At 46.2% G+C, this 15,335-nt stretch overlaps 1 protein-coding gene across 1 annotated transcript in view; it reads left to right on the forward strand.

Annotated features, from left to right (window-relative positions):
• LOC306797412 (voltage-gated inwardly rectifying potassium channel KCNH7-like) overlaps positions 1-14,178 on the forward strand; it is a 37,219-nt gene extending 23,041 nt beyond the window's left edge. Inside the window, exons 7-16 of the mRNA XM_079296769.1 lie at positions 2,212-2,443; positions 2,541-2,708; positions 3,019-3,218; positions 5,109-5,361; positions 7,046-7,245; positions 7,804-7,873; positions 8,533-8,796; positions 9,722-9,881; positions 11,345-11,531; positions 11,892-14,178. Coding sequence (XP_079152895.1) covers positions 2,212-2,443; positions 2,541-2,708; positions 3,019-3,218; positions 5,109-5,361; positions 7,046-7,245; positions 7,804-7,873; positions 8,533-8,796; positions 9,722-9,881; positions 11,345-11,531; positions 11,892-12,170 — 2,013 coding nt within the window. The 3' untranslated portion in view covers positions 12,171-14,178. The remainder of the gene's footprint in view (positions 1-2,211; positions 2,444-2,540; positions 2,709-3,018; positions 3,219-5,108; positions 5,362-7,045; positions 7,246-7,803; positions 7,874-8,532; positions 8,797-9,721; positions 9,882-11,344; positions 11,532-11,891) is intronic.
• The last annotated feature ends 1,157 nt before the right edge of the window (positions 14,179-15,335 follow it).

The raw sequence follows: 15,335 nt of genomic DNA on the forward strand, positions 1-15,335 counted from the left end.
ACAAAGTTGTACACAGCTAATTATGCTCACAAATGTTAAATAAACTTTCTGAGATCAAAGTAAAGCTCTGTAGTGGCAGATGTTCAATATACATTCTCATGCAAATGATCCAAGCTTTGTTGAATTAATGCCCACTCCCAGTGGGCATTCTTTTTGCCTTTGGTTTAAGCAGACTGTACAGAAATGCACTTCATCTGCATTATGCTGCAGAACCTGCAGCGGCGGCTGAGGAGGCGGGTGCATTGTAACCAGCAGCCCCCTCAATCTCACTTTAGCCCTGCTGGAGTTGTGCAAACGGTCAGAATAGACACGGACGTCTTTTAAAGTATTTACTCGTAGTTGTACACGGCATGCTTGTTTCCTTGTGAGATTAGATGAATAAACAAAATAGGGCTCTAGTGTGTTTAACCACTTTGACCATAAACCCACAAAGAACGATGGCTAAGTGCAGTTCAGCTCTGCAGCCTCTCCCAGATCAGTGCTTTGCTTTTAAGGCGGTGGTTCAGTCTTGCTGCTGTCATCAGTGTCGTTTTCTGCTGCAGCAGTGAAACATCACTGTCCCCCATTAACCAGGCACCACACAAACAGTTAGCAACTAGCTGGCGGACACAGTGGAGCATGGAGGAGTTCAGATTAAGTACAAACAAAAAGAAGAAAAGTGGCGTTTGTTTATTTTCAGCTTCCTGTTTACCTGCCTGGCCGGTCTGTGGAGCCACAGCGGCAGATGGCCAGAGGGATGTGTTTTCTACAGCTGCTCGCTAGCGGCAGCTTTAGCCCCAAACGCCTCCTACTTACTGTAAGCCCAGACTTTAACCAACATCCCCATCACACCTGAGGCGGCGCGTGCCCACCGACGATGGATAATTCAGAGCTCATCTGTTCCGATGTATGATTCATTCACTGCTCGCTCAGTTGTCGGACAAAGGGGGCCCCGCGGGCCGGATGCACGGCGGTGAGTGATGGCGGTGATTGAGGGGTGAGATTGGGAGGACGGAGGCTCGTTAATGAAGCTATCAGAAGCAGCTACAGCAGCTCTTCCTCACCATGACGGAGATGCACTCTACCCTCATGAATCATCTTTCTGTAAAAAAAGAAAATAAAATCCACTGGCCCCCTTCCTGCTTTTAAATAATCCATGTTGTCTTCACTCTCACCTGTGCACGAGGCCTAATATATATAATAAGGTTGTCCAGACGACTACTGCAGGAGGCTGCCGGTAATGATTTCCCCAGAGATATTAGGATCATTGTCAGACGCGATAGGCCCTATAAGCATTCTCACTTATTGTGTTTACAGATTGCACGACAACGATAGATTGAGACTCGTGTTGAAGCACGTTGTGCAGTAATTCAGACGCGCTTCAGCATCAGCCAAACGAATGAATCACCAAACTCTCTGCATGCCAGTCTGCTCCGCTAAAGCCACGTCCATGCTGGCCGTCAAGATTCCCAGCGAAGCCATAGGCGGCCACGTCTTAGTCGGTGAGGTTGTGTTGCCAGCGAGGGACGCTGAGGCCTTGAAGGATCTGCCTGCACCAGCAGGTCCACTGTCCCCTCTGTGCGTTCTAGTTCAGCGTGTGTGAAATAAGATTAAGCGTTCCTCAATGACACATGCGTTTGAGTCTCTAAGCCGAGCCGACCCTGACCCTGACCTCGACCCTCGACGCCGACAGAAGACAAACAACTTGCTGGGATGCCGCTGTCCCCCACATTAGAAAATCCTGGTCTGAATTATATTGTTGGCAGTTATACCCGGTCAAATTTTGACCGGGTATAACTGATAATAATATAATATCCAAAAGAGCTACAGTATGGATTCATTCTAAATCCATAGTCGATGTAGTCACTGTCACTCATTGGTTTGTGGGCTTGAGTTATGCATTTTTGCAGTGGCCATCTTGGATTGTGACCATATTAGGACTCTAAATGGAGCATAATGTACTAAATGAACATCATGCTGTGTTGAAGAAGACTTGAAACTAGAGACTGAGACCATAAACTCATGTTTACAATGTTTACTGAGGGAATAAATCAAGAGAGAAGTAGAGTCATTTTCTCATAGACTTCTATACAACCAGAGGAGTCGCCCCCTGGTGGACACTAGAGAGAATGCAGCTTTAAGACACTTCTACATTCGCTTCACTTTTCACACCCGGCGGTGACCTCCTTGACTAATCCTTTACATCTCTCTGCTTGGTTTATTTTGCCCTAGACCACCACTCTGATCGGTCTGCTGAAGACTGCCCGTCTGCTACGGCTGGTACGAGTCGCCCGTAAGCTGGACCGGTATTCAGAGTACGGCGCTGCCGTCCTCATGCTGCTCATGTGCATCTTTGCCCTCATTGCCCATTGGTTGGCCTGCATCTGGTACGCCATTGGCAACGTGGAGAAGCCTTACCTGGAGCATAAGATTGGCTGGCTGGACAACCTGGGGGTGTCGATAGGTGATCATCTTTGTTCTGTCTTCTATTTTACAACAGTTATGAGAAAGTAAAATGAAGAGTCACCTCTGCTAGTTTTGTTTGTACTTACTTTTCGTAGGAAAGAAGTACAACTACAGCGACCCCAGCTCAGGCCCCTCCATCAAAGACAAGTACGTCACAGCACTCTACTTCACCTTCAGCAGTCTGACCAGCGTGGGCTTTGGGAACGTCTCCCCCAACACCAACTCTGAGAAGATCTTCTCCATCTGCGTCATGCTCATTGGATGTGAGTGGCAGCTGACTCGCAGTACATGTCGTGTTTTAATCCTGTGATTTCATTTCGCTGTCACACAACCTTTTACCGATAAACGCGCTGATTTATGACATCTTAACGGAATGATCCACTGTATTTGAAATGTACACTGTCACCCCCTGACTAAACACAATTGTGATTTAATGCACTTACATCAGGTAGGTGTTTCCTTGAGAAAATGCTGACACACGGGAAGTGGTAGCAGCAACAGGGGGTTTTGTTTGGATACTGTGTGTAAGCAGCCACCGTGGCTCACCGGTCACCCGTCTGACTTCTCTCCCAGCTCTAATGTACGCCAGCATCTTTGGGAACGTGTCCGCCATCATCCAGAGGTTGTATTCAGGTACAGCCAGGTATCACCTCCAGATGCTCCGGGTCAAAGAATTCATCCGCTTCCACCAGATCCCAAACCCGCTGAGGCAGAGGCTGGAGGAGTACTTCCAACACGCCTGGACGTACACCAACGGCATCGACATGAATATGGTACGAGCAGAGTGGGTGTGGCTTGTCCTTTTAAAAAAAATAAATATATAGTTACGTTTGTTGTTGCTTTCTTCTGTGCTGCTTCTTCTCTTTCCAAAATCATTTGTGACTCAACTATCCTGTCGAAAAATGCCGTAACCACATCGTGAAGAATTCTCTTTGTCACTGGCAAAGTCTAATGTCGGCATCATCGTCACTGTGCACGTGAAATGAAAGCCACAGTTATTGCTCATGCATAAGGTAACTCTGGCTTTTCTCATCACGATACTTACTGTTCATGGTACTTATACAAGTTTGTCTTTTCCATGTCTGCCTCATGTCAAATGGAATGACCATCACTCTGGTAAGAGCAGGAGGTACATGTGATAACTCATGTAGATGTGAATGATCCTCAGTGGGAGATAGCTGTGTTTGATTCTAGTCGTGGAGTGATTTCAGTTGTTTGACTTATAACAGATGGCATTACACTTTTATTGTGCTGTCTAGTTATTTCCCCAAACATGCATGTTATTGTTCCCTCCGTGTCGTTACCTGTACATACATGAACACACACTGTAAACGGTTGCTGTGATGCCACATCATCGATGGATTTACAGTATCTTGTGCATGCTGCAGGGGACACGCATAACACTGACCGTTTCTGGCAGGCCACATTGAAATTGAAGGGATAGTTCTGATGTTTTGAAGTGGGACGACACACTTGACCTCACACAACCCCACTTCAAAACGTCCAAACTCTCCCTTTAATCGTGGACTTGCACGAGGCCGGCCTCGGGGTTCCTTTTGAAATCTGTGAATTCAAACGCAACCCGTATGATATTCATCTGTTCCCAGAGACGGAGTGAATCACGCCTGTGAGAGTGGGCACAGCCTCGCGGGGCGCTGCCAGGTTTCCCTCCCACTGTGGGAGGCTTGGCTGCACGCTCCGCGGTGGCACCTGCGCTTGCCAAATGTTGTTCAGTCTTTCCCTTCCAAATCTACTGACCAGCTCTGAGCAACAACAAATCAGAGCCAGAAAACCAGTGCGGGCTACATTTCTTCTTGCCGCGCTCGTGTCATCAGCACGTTGTATCTTATGTGTAAATGATGAGGACAAGAAATGTGTTTTGTTCTGTCTCTCCTCACCTCTGTGTCTGTTCTGCTGTTGAAATCGTGGTCCTTTACAGTCAGTCCACGTTGTCCGGGGATCATTAGCCGTTTTGTCACTATCTTTGTCTTTAAAGGGTAAGTGTACTATAAGTCTGTTATGCATCAGAAGGTCCTCTTAAAAAATGTTAAATTTATCCAAAATTGAATGTTAAAATGACTTTTCAAACTATTTTTCAGTGCATTCTCACCAGTCTCCTAGGCTAACTCGGATGGGTAGGGATGCTTGACCAATCATGACCAAGTTTCAACATTTAATGCTTATTTTCATTTTTTCAACTGTATAACAGACCATGGGTCATAGTGTTGCTTCAATAGACTCTTGAGATGAGAGTGGATGTTGCTTCTTGCATATACCAGGTTATAGTTCTATCGTAGATTCATCGTCTCAGGACATAAAGGCAGTGAAACTCTTGACCCTGTGTTTTCACTTTGTGCTGTCATTTATCTGCAGCTTCTCACTTTCTAAATGTTCTGTCTCGTCTCTCATCTGCTGCTAAAGCTGCTGCGCTGCTCAGTCAAACAGTCTCCTGTAGCTCTGTGTTGAAAGACATCGCAGGGTACGATGGGTTTTGAACAGAAGGAAAGAACACAAGTGGCAATTGTCTCAAATTTCTCTGGGGGGAAAAATTAACCCCAAACCAAAATTCAGCACACATTAGGAATCTCTGCCCGCCAAAGCGCCGACAGCTTTTAAAGATCTGACCGTAACCGTGTCCGCTTTGACCCGTGTTCCACACGCAGGTCCTGAAGGGTTTCCCAGAGTGCCTGCAGGCGGATATCTGCCTCCACCTCAATCAAACCCTCCTCGAGGGCTGCAAGGTGTTTCACGGAGCCACCAAGGGCTGCCTCCGGGCCCTGGCCATGAGGTTCAAGACCACCCACGCGCCCCCTGGAGACACCCTGGTCCACGGCGGAGACGTGCTCACCGCGCTCTACTTTGTCTCCCGCGGCTCCATCGAAATCCTCAAAGACGACGTCGTAGTGGCCATCCTCGGTGAGTTCACTGAATAGTTTGACTTTGCCGCTTATTTGCATTCTTGCTAAGAGTTAGAGAAGATGATAGATACCTGCTCTCATGTCTGTAAGGTAGATATTAAACTAGAGCCAGTGCGGAGCTCAAAAACACTCGAACCACAGAAGAGCAGTTATCGTGCCTGAGTTTCCCTCCATCAGTGCAGACGCGGGTTCAACTAAATGAAGATGGCTCTGTCGGGCTGTGATCTGCCTCGGTTGGCAGCTGTGATCCCTGTTGGGTATGTTGTAATAACTTACTCCAAAGCACACTGCGATTGCTGCCGCCTCGCTGTCGCACCTCTGATGACGGAGGGGACAGAAAAGAGCGGGGGAGGAGGAGGTGGGACGAGGATAACGGAGGACCTGTGCTGATGAGAGAGAAAAGAGAGCATGATTGCTTTCAAACGGAGACGGATGGCAATAGAAGCAGAGAGGGATGGAGTGCTGAACGAGCGGGCGGGGGAGGAAGACGAGACGGCCGATGCAGAGGAAGAAGAGGAGAAAGGGGGCAGATGGAGGAACCAGGAGGAAGACGTTTGTTGGAGGTCCACGTGGTTGTCGGTGTGGTGTGATGCACTTCTTCATGACAGGAGCCACTGAGCCACATGGCATCATCAACAGCCTCCACATGTAATCACATCAGATTACAGCAGGTGGATCCCACTGAGCCTTTGATGCAGTCCATCTTCTCCCAGTGACCGCTTCCATGCAGCCAATAAGATTTGGTGACACGTTGGGGTCATGATGAGCGAGAAGCACGGCCGGTGAACTCGCCACATGTATTCTCTGCTCCAGCAGGACAACTGCTGAATATGGTTCATCTGGTACTACGCTACAGTCCACCAGGCATGAACATGCTGGAGCAATACATATGAAAAACCATTCTGATAGGTTGTTGCTTCATTTTCATAATCCAATAGTTTAATTGAATATAATTTGTATTTCAATCACCTGTTTATGACATTTTATGACGTATACTGTGACTTTTATGAGACTTTGTGACATCCTGTCCTGAGACTCTTTTTATTGCGTTCCAGACGATGATCTTCAAATGGCATGTTTATGTCCATGACATCTTTTATGACGTACTATACCTTATTTATATTTCTGAGCATACTGTCGATGACTTTAGCGTAACTTATCTGTCCTGCTGCCTTCAGACGGCTGCAACTATTTAAGGAGTTTTTCATCCGTTAAAAACAACAGATCCTGTAAGATGAATTCATATGAACTTATCGATTGAACACTCTGGGCCTCCGTAGTCCCTGCCTTCAGACAGACAGCCCACTGAAGCCAGCACGGTAAACCCTGCGGCCCTTCCATATAGGTCACCACACTAAACGCAGACGGGAATGTTCGGCCGGTGTGACTTCCATGCGGACAGGCTGACTTTGTGCAAACCCTTTTTTTAGATGACCGATACCCTTTAGCATCTTTAACATTCTCGCACTTCTCTGCTCGGTGGCCTGTCTCTTTTTAAAAGATAGAGAAGAGAGAAGATTATGTCTCCTGTCTCTTCATAGGTCTTCACATGCTGTTCTACATGCATGTTCTCCAGCAACAGAGGGTGTTATTCCTTTATGAGGAAGCCAACAACAGATAGAGACAAGCTGCCGTCCTCCATCAGCTAACGGGCCTCTGTTACTTCCATTTGATTGCTCCAGGGAAGAACGACATCTTCGGCGAGATGATCCACCTGTTCACCAAGCCGGGGAAATCCTGCGCGGACGTGCGGGCGCTGAGCTACTGTGACCTGCACACCATCCAGAGGGAGGAGGTCCTGGAGGTGCTGGACATGTATCCGGAGTTCGCCGACCACTTCCTCACCAACCTGGAGCTGACCTTTGACCTCCGAGATGAAAAGGTAATCCGACCAACTCAAATCCATCTTTGACGTACCGTATCTCTGCCATGTCCAAGTTAAATGGATGGATTCTTCTTAATTCCCTTTAGTGCTTCGTGGTTGTGGGAATGAAAGTACGAGGGCTAATTAAGACCTTTTTCTTTACAGAACAGAGTGAGAGATGGAGTATTAGGGCGGGGTGGACATTTTGGACACGATGTGGGCTGTAATTATGATGAACTGAGTGTAATGGAAAGATGTCAGGCCTGCGGGAGGTGAACAAGAGCCCACATTTGTCAGTTGTTCAATTATGTTTTTAAACCAGAGCGGCAAGTGCACTTTGTGTTGGCCTCCTGTTATTTATTCAGAAAAGAGGAAAGAAGAGAGAAGGTTCTGGTAGGATTACAAAAACAGGAGGTTCATGGTGCTCCAACAGGACAGCCAGCAGTTTAAGAAGAGCAGAGTCATCCACTTCATCATGCACACACACCAATAGCTTTACTGTATGTCCATACACATGTGCATTAGTACAGGTCATTCTATTCTACATGCTTCTAATCATTCATTGTCCTTTTACAGACGACTGATTCCAACACGGAAGACATCGAGGGTCGAAGACGGGTGTCCTACAGGAGCAAATCCTCCACAGGTCAGCTACTGCGCTTTTAAATCACATAACCCACACACTGTTCCTGTTACTAATTCATCACTTCATATTTTCAGCTGACCAGCATCTCAGTCCATCTGTACTTAAGCAGCATGTAAACACCACTAAGGTTAAATTATAGGACGTCAAATACATCCTCTTTTTTTTGTTTTTTGGAAAGGAGTCTGTCACACAGGATTAATAATAATCAGAATTATCCATGCACAACAGGCAGAATGCTGAGCAAGCTCTCGTACAGTGTCAAACATACTGTAAGAATCACTCCTGGTGTTAAAGATCACCGTGTGTTTGGGAGAAACGTGGAAACTTGTCATTTGACTTCGTACAGCCAGGAGACCTGGGACTAGGAAAACAGTGTCACCATCTCCCAAGTTAACACACAATATACCAGCCTCCGTCCATCAGGTGTGAAGATGTGCATGTCGGTCGGCCATCGCTTGACTCGTGAACACACTTTTGGAGTGACATGACGCATCCTAAGTAGTTTAGATTATAAAAGAGGCTGAACATGGCTTGTCCTCAGTTCAACCCCAAAGCAAAGCACTCGCTACCTGTTGTCAAAGATAATGAGGCTGCGCTGACGTCTCCACAGCAGGCGGTGTTCCCCCAGCAGACTTCCTGATTACCATTTCTCCCTGCAGGCTCCCACAACAAGGAGCCGGCGGTCGCCTCATGCGACGCCAATCAAGGGAGGCACGTCTTCACCCCCTCAGCAGCCGAGGAGACGAGGGAGTCCGCCGAGGAGGGGGAGGACGGGGAGGAGGAGGAGGAAGAGGAGGAGCAGAGGCCCTTGTGTGCTGGTGTGCTGGGCTACCCGGTGGTTAGGGACCACACCGTGGGCGTCGGGCTGAGCGGCGCTCCAGACGCGCAGGCCGGAGACGACGTGCGGAAGCAGACGTATCAAGGTGACGATGGAGAAGCAGTTCTCATTGAGTGACAAGGGACTTTTGTTTTTACTTGTCATTCAAATAAGTGTTTATTCAAAACGGAGAGAAATTATTTGAATCCATCTTTATTGTGCAAATCATCATCTTCTTTGAATGGGCATTCCATTTCCTGTAAACCTGCAGGCTTGTCCTCTAAAGTGGAACTCCAGAATGGTAATTGGCTCAGAAGTTAATTTAGAAAAAGGCCCCAAATCCCTAATCCCAGAGGAGGAATGTCACACCGCTTAAAAATCCCAAACAGGGATTATGTGTCATTAAGGGGAAACCTAAAACGTGAGAGGATTATATCCAGCGGCCCGGGGGGGGGGGGGTAGGTCATGACCAAATGAAGGACTAACAGGAAAGATTCTGTAAAATCATGTTGTTGACACCACTGTATCGGCCCAGTTTGGTCACATTTAAATCTTTTTAGCAAATGTGAGAGATAAATGGTTTTAATTGTGACAATGAAAGAGGAGTAAAGAGAGTTATGAAAGCCTCCGCAGTGCAGACAGTGGGAGCATCAGAAGAGCTGCATCTGGGATGGAGATCCCCGGCAAGCTGTGAGAGGAATCCTCTCTCTCCGTCTGCCTGCTGCTACATGTCGAGCAAACACACCAGTGCTTACGCCGCCATCAAGGCACCCGGTGTGAACAAAGCTCCTGCACACACGCTAACGCAGCAGTATTTGCTGCAGGACTTCCCTGTATTTTAACTGCCAACTCGGTGTGATTCTACGACGGATGATTTGATCCGTTATTAATATCCCATAATTCAGCTGTTGCAGCCAAAAGAGTGTTTCTGCCCAAGAGGCACTGTTCTAATAACACAGATCATTTACCGCGTGTGTGTGTGTGTGTGTGTGTGTGTTCACGTCTGTTTGCACACACGTCTCTCCCTCCAGAGCTCCATGCAGACGAGTGGGTGCGTCATCGTCCCGTCGAGGGCGCGGAGGAGCCGGCCCGATGTCGAGAGACGCCAGCCGGGGAGGACGACAGCGACACAGACCTCACGTACGGAGAGGTGGAGAACCGGCTGGACCTGCTGCAGCAGCACCTCAGCAGGTCGGTCGTATAAACAGAATCCTTCTTTTGCATCCAGCGACACAGCATGTATAAGGATGGTGTTTTCTGATACGCCCTCTCACTGAGGATGGAGAAGCTGATGATCCGTGGCCTCATTCATATTATCCCTTCATATTAACTGATGTGATGGGATTTAAGATAAAGCCAAAGGACATGAGGAAAGTCATGTAGCATTTCATAGGTATTCACACCTTTTAAAGAGAAACACCAGTGTTACACCTTTTTAAAGTGTCTCCAGATGTCGGGGAGCACGACTGCATCTGTAACAAAGGTTCTGTGAAGCTTCTGCTGAATGGAGCCTGATGAATGTCAAGTGATGTCACTTGAGTCTGTTCGGTCGGAGGACTTTTGTAGTTTGAAAATGGAAGGAGTCTGCAGATGTAAAGTGAGCGAACCAGACCTCACCTGCTGGTCTCTGCTGCCGGCTAATGAGCCACGACGAGCATATCGCACCTGAATCTCTGATTGAACTGATGATCGGTGGACGAGTTGTAATGTGGGCGCCAGGTTTCAACACGGAAGAAGAATGCAGGACTTTGAACGAGACGGATCTAGTTTTTGTTAAGTCTAAGGATCTCTTTTAGAATTTGAACATCAAATGATCAGGATCACATTATGGATCACAGAATGAATCGATGCTTTTCTCAGACTCTGAGCTGTGTTCATTGAACATGACATCATTGCACTTCTGTCCATCCTGGGAGAGGGATCCCTCCTCTATTGCTCTCCCACAGGTTTCTTCCTCTTTCTTCCCCGTTAAAGGGTTTTTTGGGGAGTTTTTCCTGTTCTGATGTGAGGGTCCCGGGACAAGAGGATGTCAAACGTGTACATATTGTAAAGCCCTCTGAGGCAAATTTGTAATTTGTGATTTTGGGCTATACAAAAATAAATTGACTTGAATTGAATTGTTCCTTTTAGAAATGACTCTTGGCATATAGATAGCAGAACAAAAGACGCCTTTGGGCTCAGTTTTATTTTTCTTCAACTTCGCTTCAACAAAGTCATCTTTCAGAGCTCGCAGTCCGAGCCCCCGTGATTCTGCCTGTAATTGGCTGAACACTTGCACGGAGACATTGAGGGCCAGACGCCCATGTGAGCAGCTTGGGTGATTCTGGGCTGGTGCACTGATACAGATGTGTACTTTTTTAATATATATATTCATTTGAAAACTACAGTTACTGGTGAATTTGCACATTTCACAGTTTAACATCAGAATTCTTCTTCTGGTCTGGAGGATACTCCATACAAACATCTGCATTTGTAAGGTGGAGCCTCCCCCTAGTGTTTATTATTAGTATTGACCACAAATACATCATCCCATAATGACGGGGAAAACATTGCATACAACATTTCAACAGAGTAAAAACATTTTGATACGTTTAGTTTTTCCCCCTGAAAGACGTACGGTGATTTCTCGATTTTATTCTCCGTCCGTCCATCAGACTGGAGTCCCAGATGACTTCAGACATCCAGGCCATCCTGCAGCTCCTCCAGAGGCAGACCACGTCCGGTCCCCCCGCCTACAGCACCGTCACCAGCCCAGAGTACCAGAGGCCAGCCGTCAGGATCCAGCCAGTGTCCGCCCTCCAGACGGAGCTCCTCCTCGATCCTGCTCCTCCTCGGCCACAGGTACGCCACACACTTCACCCTGCTTCCCCGCCAAGCTCTGCCGTTACCAATTCATTTCATCAGGATTATACCTATTGGAAGAACAGTCGTACTTTATGCAAGCGTCCCCTGCTGAACCCTTTGTGAGCGTTTGGTTTGCCAGAACTCCGTTGAGGCCAGTCTTCTGCCTAACCGGTACTTGTCTGCTCCAGAGACCCCTGGGCCAACCAAGCCACTGTAAAAACACTGTAAATGTTTATATCACGTACAGAGTATGTCAAGAGTTGGGAATACTACATACTCAGTACTTCCTTTGATATGTCTGTCTGTAGTTTCTCTGCCAAATTGCTGATGATGCCCACTGTGCCTTGTCTTCTTCAGAGCCCCGGCCCAGAGAAGGCCCAGATCAAATCCAAAGAGACGCCCCCAGTCCTCCGCCGCACGGAGACGCTTCCACATGGGGACATTGTTGGACTGCCCGAGGGCGCCCCAGAGCAAAGACACACACAAAACGGCGTGGACTCTGTAGAGCAGCGCCACCACCAACAGCCACCGAGGTTACCATCAGGCCGGCAAGCCTCTCTACCCGACGTCCCGAACAGCTCAGGACTGTTGGAACTCCACAGGCCAGTTTCTGACCCGTGGCTCCCAGGAAAATAGGCCTCCCCGAACCCTTCGACGTCCACCGACGTTCTTCTCTCAAGCTTGACTCAGGGTCTAAGAAAGGGACTGTATATGCAAAGAAAAACAAACTGTAGACTTTCTTCCACTCCTTTTCAGATATTCTCCCAGCTCCCGCCCTTCCAGCTCTGATTTAGATGTATAAAGTCCATTTATACAGAGGTATTTATACACTATATGATGACCATATGTTAAGTCATCATCTACCATGTACATACTTCAAACAGAACACTGCCAGCGACACGAGGCACCTGATGTGCTTTTTCTATTGTGCATGTTTTGGTTTCTCCCGGTTTCTTTTCTTTCTGGTCGCATGTTCCTCCCACACGCCGACACTCCCCCGGCCATCAGGTGTGATGTTGGCACGCTGACAGACTACTGTAGCTATCAAGTCTCGTTTTCTAGGACTCCTCCCTCTTCACAGGGACAAAGCTACTTGAAACTCTTTCCGAGCCACTTCTATATTCCACTCCGCGGCTTTGAAGTTCATCTTTTATTCGCAGCCCCAAACTCGAGATCCGTCTGTATATTTAGCGTGCCTCCTGTTACACATTGCCACTTCTTATTCAGCTCCAAATAACGATGCGTAAACATCCCACAGCACAACAAGACTCTTGTCTGTCTTTGAGAGCAATAACGATGAACGGAGTTTTGGTATATTTCTAGAGTTTAATACACTCTGGAAACGTCACTGGTTAACAAAACACGTAATTAATGACGTATAACCACCTGCATCCTGTGAATATTACGCTAGCATGGTTGTGGGGTATTTGCAGTTGCAGTGAAAACGTGTAAGGGCCGCAGTTTAGGGCTTTCAATGATTTCTACAACTGTGACAGAATGATAAGTTCATGTACTTCTGTCACAAAAAGAAGTTTGTTTCTCCAACATCATGGCAGAAATACTTTTGGTAACTCGTTGACATCTAACCATCCAGACCAAAAGTGAAAACGCCCAAACTTGACAGGATGTCGTACGAGTGCACGTAAAGCAGACGGGAAGCGACATCCTGGATCTTCATCACAGCTGACGATCCCACGCGTTACTTCTTGGTTGCATGCTTCAGGTCTTCCATTGTCTTCTTAACAAGAACAATTTTGTAAATAAAACCAAAAGAAATCTCGAGAAAGCGTCATGAGCAAAACAAAAAAAGAAGTTCGTCATGTTTTGGGCCGAGGACGTGGCTCCGCCTCCACTAGCCTTAGCTTTATAAGCCTGCTCTAGCCTTGACACATTACGTCAATCCAACGCAACAAAACCTGCTGCTCCACACCGTCACATGTAAATGTACTCAACCATTTAGGGTGCATGTGAAAAATAATCATTTTAGTTTTCTAAATACACGAGCTCATGTATTGCATGGAGGCCGCACTCGATTAAACTATAAAAGGTCTCAATCAGCTGTGTGACGCGTATCGATCTGTAAGGTTCGGCACATAACTCATCGGTTTGACCTATTTTTCTCTGTACCTCATTGTTGTGAAGACCTCGTGTTAGTTAGAATGCAGTGACCTGCTGATGGGAAAATGAATGCACAGCCTCTCAATGTAGCAAGACTTCAAGCTGGATGCTACGTGTACTGTACGTAGCTCGTCTTTAATACTGCACACTGATTTTCACATCATTTCTACATCCACGTCACCATCACTGAACGATTCAGCTCGTTGCAATCCAACACGACTGTCATCTGAAGCCTCGTGCCCCCGCAACCTGATACGTCGTCATGCTGGAGAAACGGGACGATGCAGATGTTTCCAGCAGAGCGGGGGGGTTCCTTTGATGAGCTTTCTTTCTCCGGCACAGATGTAGAACAAAAGTTGCTGAAGACGAACTCGACGCGCCCGAAGAACTTTCATAGGATTTGCAAACTTTTGCACAGATTAGAAAACTTGCTGTACCGGATATAAATGTCACTTTTTAAATCTAGTGCTGTTCACAATTGTTTTTATGCATATTTTTTAAATGTTTGCCACTGTATTTTATAAAATGCAACACTTAACAGCTAATTTGAATGTTTCTGTTCTTGATTATATTTAAATATTTATTGTGTAAATAGACTGGGGGGGGGGGGGGGTGCAATTGTATTAATAAACAGAATGCATACTGATTAGAAAGTTTATTTGAGTAAACCTCACTGCAGTCTTTGCAAATGAAAACATGGCTGTGTTTGTACTGAAACAAACAGCCGTATGAACATACATAGAGCCGTATGAACATAAATATAGCTGTGCCCCAATTCAGGGTCTGCATCCTTCGGAGGACCCAGCCTTTGCGGTCTACGTGGGCCGCATCCTTTAAGAGTCTAAGCCACACATGTGAGTCACCAAGGATCATGGCCGTCGCGCATGCGCAAGCGTAACCTGTTAACGGCGTAACGTAAACATTTACACAAAAGTACAGGCATTTCGCCATGTATTTATTAATGACTTAAAATAGTTATACTTTTATGAAGTCTTTTTATTTTATGCCTCTTTATATGTCAACCCTGACACATTTCAGAGGGACACAGCTTTTTATGTGACACACACAAATGAAAGTACCTGCAGGTAAAACTGGTGTTGGCTTTATTCTATTTAAATCTCTCTCTTCTCATCTTCTCAGCAGATTAAAAATAAACCATGAAAACATTAAAACATATTGTTTCCGTACATTAAACAGGAAGCAACTCTTGAAATTTAATTTCACAATTTAGAAAATGGAAATGGAAAAAACAGTCATAGTATAGCGTGTCGAAAAAGGTAAAAAAAACAGTCATAGTATATCATGTCCTCTCACCATTACTCTGAAAAACGTAAATGTACAGCATGTCAGAAAAAGAGATAAAAAGTCATAATATAGTATGTCGAAAAAATGATGGCAAAAAAATCCTAGAAATTCAGAATGTGCCTTAAAAATTCAATTTTATTCCAAAATAGTATTTATAAAATGAAAGATCCTTTTTTTTAATGTTAAGTTTTATATTTCCTTCCCTATCTTTGATTTTTTCCATGGTTTAAGTCGGCATTTACCTCGTAACCGCGATTACCGAGTACATGTATGGTAGGAATGCATACGTTCTGTGTAGGATTGTCGACTTTGTTTCCCTTTACTTTATTGACGCAACTATTAACGCAGCTATTTATTGTGTTCACGCAGCTATTTTAG

Source organism: Melanostigma gelatinosum (genome assembly GCF_949748355.1).
Source record: "Melanostigma gelatinosum genome assembly, chromosome: 24".
NCBI classification, from domain to species: domain Eukaryota; kingdom Metazoa; phylum Chordata; class Actinopteri; order Perciformes; family Zoarcidae; genus Melanostigma; species Melanostigma gelatinosum.